At 36.2% G+C, this 6,667-nt stretch overlaps 1 protein-coding gene across 2 annotated transcripts; it reads left to right on the plus strand.

The window, feature by feature from the left end:
• Positions 1–1,352: 1,352 nt before the first annotated feature.
• LOC120083611 (uncharacterized) lies at positions 1,353–6,395 on the plus strand. Of its 2 annotated transcripts, XM_090316618.1 has the most exons (10): positions 1,723–1,928; positions 2,080–2,139; positions 2,486–2,680; positions 2,956–3,051; positions 3,148–3,274; positions 3,355–5,080; positions 5,203–5,368; positions 5,459–5,623; positions 5,753–5,905; positions 5,993–6,395. In XM_090316618.1, exons 1-10 carry the CDS (start codon positions 1,863–1,865, stop codon positions 6,200–6,202), a joined length of 2,964 nt encoding a protein of 987 aa, XP_090172744.1. In that variant the 5' UTR covers positions 1,723–1,862; the 3' UTR covers positions 6,203–6,395. The 2 variants fall into 2 exon arrangements, with proteins under 2 accessions (XP_090172745.1, XP_090172744.1); XM_090316619.1 differs by lacking the exon at positions 2,080–2,139 and having other exon boundaries at positions 1,353–1,928.
• The last annotated feature ends 272 nt before the right edge of the window (positions 6,396–6,667 follow it).

Below are 6,667 nucleotides of genomic sequence, written 5' to 3' on the forward strand. Positions count from 1 at the left end.
AAAAAAAAAAAACTATACCTTCCTGTTTATGGAACCCCATAATGTTTCTATTTGTCTGTTTACAAAACCAATTTTTCTTATGAGCTGTCGATGCATTTCTTTTCTTATACCTTATTTAACTAATCCTTTGTTATTTGTTAAGGCCACAATAATTTTGTTTTTGTTTATTAACATACCATTCCCCAACTTTTTAATACTACTTTTTTAGTATCTTAGTCAGTTTTGGAATTTCTTTTTGTTTTCTCAAAACTAGTTCATTTTAATTCTTTTTTTTAAAATGATAATATATAAGAAATGTTAGTTTGAGAAATTTGGTCAAAATTTTCATATCTATGATATATATATTCGAAAAGTGGAAACTAATTCTAGTTAACTGTTATCAAAACAAGGCATAACAAAATTGTTAGGCTTATGACTAGAGATTAAAAAAATCTAACTCTATATTTAGCATATAAATTTGTTTAGATTATGCTACTAATTTTCTAGTTTCACACATCACCTAATTCCAAAAACTTTAATTTTTTTAGAATTTGGAAACCATTGCATGAAATTTAAGAAAAAGAAAGAATAAATTTTAATGAAAAGAAAAATAAAAACAAAATCATTACCAAATACTTAATAATTTTTACCTATCATAAATTTAACGAATAATGCAGACATATAAGAAAACCCATTTGAGGAAAACATTTTTTCTATTTTTCCTGTAATGCACTTGGTTTATAGTTGAAACTTTTAGGCCGGTAATCATTTTATTTCTTGTATAATTAAGCTCATTTCACTCTCAAATTTCTTTTTTTGGTTATTTACTTTTCATCCATGGTTCAAAAAACCAAACCAAATATTGAGAATTAAAAAAAAAGTAACTTCCAAGAAATATTTTATTTTTGAAATTTGACTAAAAATTCAATCATTATAATTAAAAAATGTGGATGAAATAGAATTAATTTTTAAAAACAAAAACTAAAAATCAAATAATTATTAAATGGAGTCTTATAGATTTGTTTTGCTATGAAACATCGAAGAAGAAGAAGAAGAAGGAAAAAAAAAAAAAAACCTCCTTTGCAAAGTAGTCTAGATGAGAGTCAAAGGTAATCTGCTGAGTTGGAAAAATTTAGAAAGTTTGGAAGAATCTGTTAAATAACAACACCAATATCTCAGCCAAAATGTTTGGAAAATCAGTTTACTGTTATGAATTGGCTGTCAAACCAAACCAACATTTATAGGAGACATCGAGTTCCCGTAATTTAGGAATCATGGATTGGCTATCCGTCCGTAATGCCACTTTCAATAAACAAAGATAATTAATTACCCAAAAAAAAAAACATAAAAAAACTAATTTTTAGCTTTTTTGTACGAAAGATTTGGCGCCCCTCCTTAAAATCCCCACTCTCTTTCTTCCTCTTTCTTGGCTTGTCTCTTTATAGAGAAAGTTCCAATGCAGTAAATTCCATTTGGTTCTTTTTCTTTTTTTTTTTCTTTTTTTCTTCTTCTTCTTCTTCTTCTTCTTTAGGATCTTCCATCAATCCTAACCCAAAAGCTCCTTCCTTCCAATTCGATTTTGTATATTTCCCTTTGTGTTGTGTTTCAAAAAGAAAAAAACCTTAGAATATATGTTTTTTTCGTTTTGTTCTGTATATATATATATATTTATCTAATTTTTTTGTAAATAACTTTTGTGAATGGTTGGTTTTCATTTTCCCCTTGAGAAACCTTCAACATCGCTGACCAGAGAAATAAAAAAGACACAATTTTTCTGTAAAAAAATTGAAAAAATCCCCCTAACCCCACTATTTCATCTGCGTTAGTTTCAATTTTTTTCTGTGCCATTCAAGCCTTTTTAAGGCTTGTTTTGGTCACATTTCATGGCTACCGGTGGCTGGTGTGGTTTAGGCCCTTTGTTGTTTCGTAAGAAGGCTTATGGACTCGAGGTTTGTTCTATCTTTTTTCATATATATATATATATCTATATCTATAATATTTCTCAAAACCATAGCCTTTTAGTTTTCTATTTTTGCCTCTGTCTCTGTTCTCAATCTCTGTAATGATTAATCTTCTAATGCTTAATAATCCCATTTCCAGACTCATTCTTCTCTTCCCTTTTCCATCTGTCCTTTGGGGAAGTGGGTTTGCTTAAAAAAGGTCAAAGCTTTTTTCCATTTTCTTTCCTTTGATCTTTTCTTGTATTGTTTCAATAATTTTATGCACCCTCAGATTTTATGGTGTGATCGAGCAAACGCGAAGACTTGGGGCTGGATGGAATGGGGGGGTTTTGTTAGGTTTGGTTTGGTTTCCTAGAAAAATTGATTCTTGTAGAATTTGGGGGTTTTCATCATCTGGTTGTTTCTTCTCTTTTGGGACTTTCAATCCCTTGTTTTTTCAAAACATGAGATCAAACAGAACAGCCAAAAAACATGTCCTTGATTAAAAGAAGAACCAACAAAATAAAATAAACCTTTGACTTGGCTTATGTTTTTTGCTGTTGTAGACAATGAAAAGCTCTTCTTACGTGTTCTCCAAGTCATACACTAAGAAGCCAAAGCCATCCAAAGCTGCTAGAAGTAAGAAGTCTTCAAGATGCAAAGATAATTTTGTTCAAATGATGGAACTGCGGAAGAAAATCGTGATTCTCAGAGATATCATTGATTTACCTCCTTTAGAACGCTCTGCTTCTATAAATGAGGTACCTTTTCTTCAATTCTTATCCTGTTTTTCTATTTCTAATGATACTCAAATTTACTTTTTGATCATATACTCGTTCAAATTTCTTATACCTGACCAAATATTAAAGAAATGTGAATTTTCCAGCTGCTTAATGGCTAAGGCATCAAGAACTATACATTTTCTGTTATGGATGTTTCTTGTAGTTGTTTGGTTTGTTAAAGATTGCTTTTTTTTTAATTATTATTATTATCATTATGTGTTTAAGATATCTTGATTTATGATGGGTTCTGGCAGCTGGTGGTGGGAACGATGGAAGATCTTCAAAAGCTTTATCCCGAAATCATTTCGGTTATCCAATATTCCGAAATGAAGATGACATGTATCGAACAGGTATGTCTGGATTGAGGTCTTGAATTTATGTGATACTGTTTTGTTAGAAAGTTAGAGGAAAATAATGTTGTGTGCTTTGCAAACTCATGTAATTAGAATCTTGCCCATTTCTGCACTGCACTGAAATCAATTGGTGAATCGTGGATGCTGAACCATGAATGGAGGGACAAATCGAAATATAATTTGTCATCATATCAGGAAAACGCCAGCTTCAAAGAAATTGGTCAGTTTTCAAGTTTTATAGAATTTCTTTTTGTAGAGAATATCAGGTTCATAATTGATGAAAACATTTCCTTTATGTAGTTGAATCTGTGTTGGCTATTATTGATTGCATCGTTAGTATGGCCAACGAAAGGTTTGATGTGATGGACGAATTTGTTAATTCAAAGGACTCCTCTTATTCAAGAACTAGTTCCTTCGGTAAGAGCTCGAGCTCGACGGATTCCTGCTCTGAAACCAATAGCTCTTGTTGCTCTTCTCCGGAAACTCCGACATCCGTTCTTACAAACTTTCGCAACAGTGAAAGAAAATCATCTGAAAAGGAGAAAGTCTCTTGTAGTTCTCCCCTATTGTGGTCTCTTAGAGTTCAAGCAGTGGAAAAACTGAACCCCATTGATGTGAAGCACCTTTTGCTTCCTAGGTTGTCTCACTGTGGAGTTAATGTCTGCCCCGCCCCGACCGCAGTGGCGATCGTTGAGGAATCAATGATGGATGTAGATGACAAGCTCACCTCTGTAAACACTGATGCTGCTGATGCAAATGAAGAAATGGAAGTGTGTGATGTTAAAGAAGAGAAGGATTTGAGCTGGGAAGCTAGCCAAGAGGCAGATGGAAATGAAGAACTTGAAGTGAGTGATATCAAAGAAGAGAAGTTGAATTTGAGCAGAGCAAACAGCCAAAAGGATATTGCTGAGAGAACTGATGATTTTGTTTCCCAAGTTGCTGCAACTGTTCAAGAAGTGCCTGCATCGGAATTACCAAATGTTGTATCAAAGCCATTACCGCCTCTACCCGTGGTGGCTCCCCCTCCCCTGGCACCGCCTGCACGTGCTCCGCAACCCTCTGTAGTCATCCTGCAACTGCCAACACCACCAGCATTTCCTCCACCTCCACCACCTCCACCACCACCAATGATGCAACAAAGTGCAGTATTCGCTCAACAACTTTCACAGCCACCTCCTCCACTACCGCCACCAATGATGCAACAAAATGAAGTATTAGCACTTTCACAGCCACCTCCTCCTCCACCACCACCAATGATGCAACGAAATGAAGTATTAGCACTTTCACAGCCACCTCCACCACCACCAATGATGCAACAAAATGAAGTATTAGCACTTTCACAGCCACCTCCTCCACCACCACCAATGATGCAACAAAATGAAGTATTAGCACTTTCACAGCCACCTCCTCCTCCACCACCACCAATGATTCAACAAAATGAAGTATTGGCTCAACAAATTCCACAGCCACCTGCTCCACCATCACCACCACCAATGATGCAACAAAATGCAGCATTGGCTCAACAACTTTCACAGCCACCTCCTCCACCACCTTTGCCTCAGATGAAAGAACAGCCTGCTGCAGCAGCAGCGCCTGTTGCGCCTCCTCCACCCCCACAATTGTTAAAGGTAATCGAAACGGTGATCAAAGTTGGCGTACCACCACCACCACCACCACCATCAAACGTTACTGGAACAACGGTGAGAGCAGGCATACCGCCACCTCCACCAATGGCACCCTCGAACGGGGGTGCAGCTCCAGCACCCCCTCCTCCAATGGCCCAAGGCAATGGCTTTGCTCCACCACCACCTCCTCCAGGTGGTGCACTTCGATCCTTGCGCCCCAAGAAGACCTCTACTAAACTGAAGAGATCTCATCAATTGGGAAATCTTTACCGGACACTCAAAGGGAAGGTGGAGGGATCCAACCAAAATCTTAAATCGGCTAACGGAAGAAAAGGCAGCGTCGGGAGCAGTACCGGAGGAAAACAAGGAATGGCTGACGCATTGGCAGAGATGACAAAAAGGTATAAGCTTCTCTTTTGTAAAGTGCACAACAAATGTAATAGTAGAATTAACATCTTAAAGAAACAGAGGACTGCAATATGAAGCATCCACATAAATGTTGTTTCTTTTGGGGTTGTTTCAGATCAGCATACTTTCAGCAAATTGAAGATGACGTTAAAAAACACGCAAAATCAATCACAGAGCTTAAATCTTCCATTTCATCTTTCCAGTCATCAGACATGAACGACGTACTCATTTTCCATAAGCAAGTGGAATCAGTACTAGAGAATTTAACTGATGAATCACAGGTTTGTACAAATTCTGCCATTTCCAAGTTTCTGATCATTGGTTTCAAACTGTTATTCAAAAGAATAGGCTGCACTTTCTCATTATTGAAGGTACTAGCAAGATTTGAAGGATTTCCTACAAAAAAGTTGGAAACTATGAGAATCGCAACAGCTTTATATTTAAAGTTAGATGCAATTGTTCATCAACTACAGAATTGGAAGTTTGTTTCTCCCATGGGACAGCTTCTCGACCGAGTTGAAAGTTACTTCTCTAAGGTAGATTTGAAATGCCTATTTAGATTTGTTAAAGCACTGAGGATTGAATTTACTATATCTCATCAGCCTCAGCATGTTGCACCATGTCATATATGAACCATTGCTTTTGCCTCTGCTATGAACCTACAGATCAAAGGAGAAGTTGATGCACTCGAACGAACCAAGGACGAAGAATCAAAGAGATTCCGGAGTCATGGTATTCAATTTGATTTCAGTGTCTTAATACGGATCAAGGAATCAATGGTGGATGTTTCTTCCAGCTGCATGGAGTTGGCTCTGAAGGTGGCCTCCCCAACTTTATTACTCAATCAAAAGTTAACTGATCAGCCAAATAGTAACTTCATTTATGTGGTTGATTTATATATATAGGAAAAGAGAGAGTTGAAAGCAGCAGCAGCAGAGAAGACACAAAATGGAGGCCGGTCCGAAAATTCGAATAAGGCATATTCTAAGATGCTATGGAGGGCATTTCAATTCGCATACCGAGTTTACACGTTTGCCGGTGGACACGACGACCGTGCTGATAGGCTGACCAGAGAATTGGCTCTAGAAATAGAGAGTGAATCTCTTCACCTATGATTCTCTCCTATCTCTTTTGAAGTTGTTTTCCTCTCCTTTCTTCTTCTTTTTGGATGCAAGAGAAAAAAAGAAAAAAAAAATTAAAAACACTGAACCATGTGAGATCAGTGGTTGGTTTTACACCATATCTAGCATTTTACTGTGTGGAATGGTATATTTGAGTAATGTTTGGCACTTATGTTGAATTGCTTAACCTTTTTTCCTCTATCTGGATAGGACCTGTAAAACTGATGTAATTAAATGAGTTTTTATGATGCCATGCATACATATATAGAATATATATACAACTTATTTACAAAATACAAGTTGTCACATGTTTTAGGGTCCATTTAGATTGACTTAAGAAAAAAATGTTTTTCAAGATACTCATTTTTATTTAAACACTTTTGACAAAAATGGTTGAAAATACATTTCAAAAGCTATTTTGAGTGGTTATCAAACACTCCAATTTTTTCTGAAACGATT

This window comes from Benincasa hispida, chromosome 8 (genome assembly GCF_027475165.1).
Source record: "Benincasa hispida cultivar pf3 chromosome 8, pf3_genome.v1.1, whole genome shotgun sequence".
NCBI classification, from domain to species: domain Eukaryota; kingdom Viridiplantae; phylum Streptophyta; class Magnoliopsida; order Cucurbitales; family Cucurbitaceae; genus Benincasa; species Benincasa hispida.

Coding starts and splice junctions, on each gene's coding strand:
- LOC120083611 (XM_090316618.1), top strand. CDS start 1,863: ATGGCTACCGGTGGCTGGTGTGGTTTAGGCCCTTTGTTGTTTCGTAAG. Junction 1,929..2,079: donor AGAAGGCTTATGGACTCGAG/GTTTGTTCTATC, acceptor TCCCATTTCCAG/ACTCATTCTTCTCTTCCCTT. Junction 5,906..5,992: donor GCATGGAGTTGGCTCTGAAG/GTGGCCTCCCCA, acceptor TTATATATATAG/GAAAAGAGAGAGTTGAAAGC.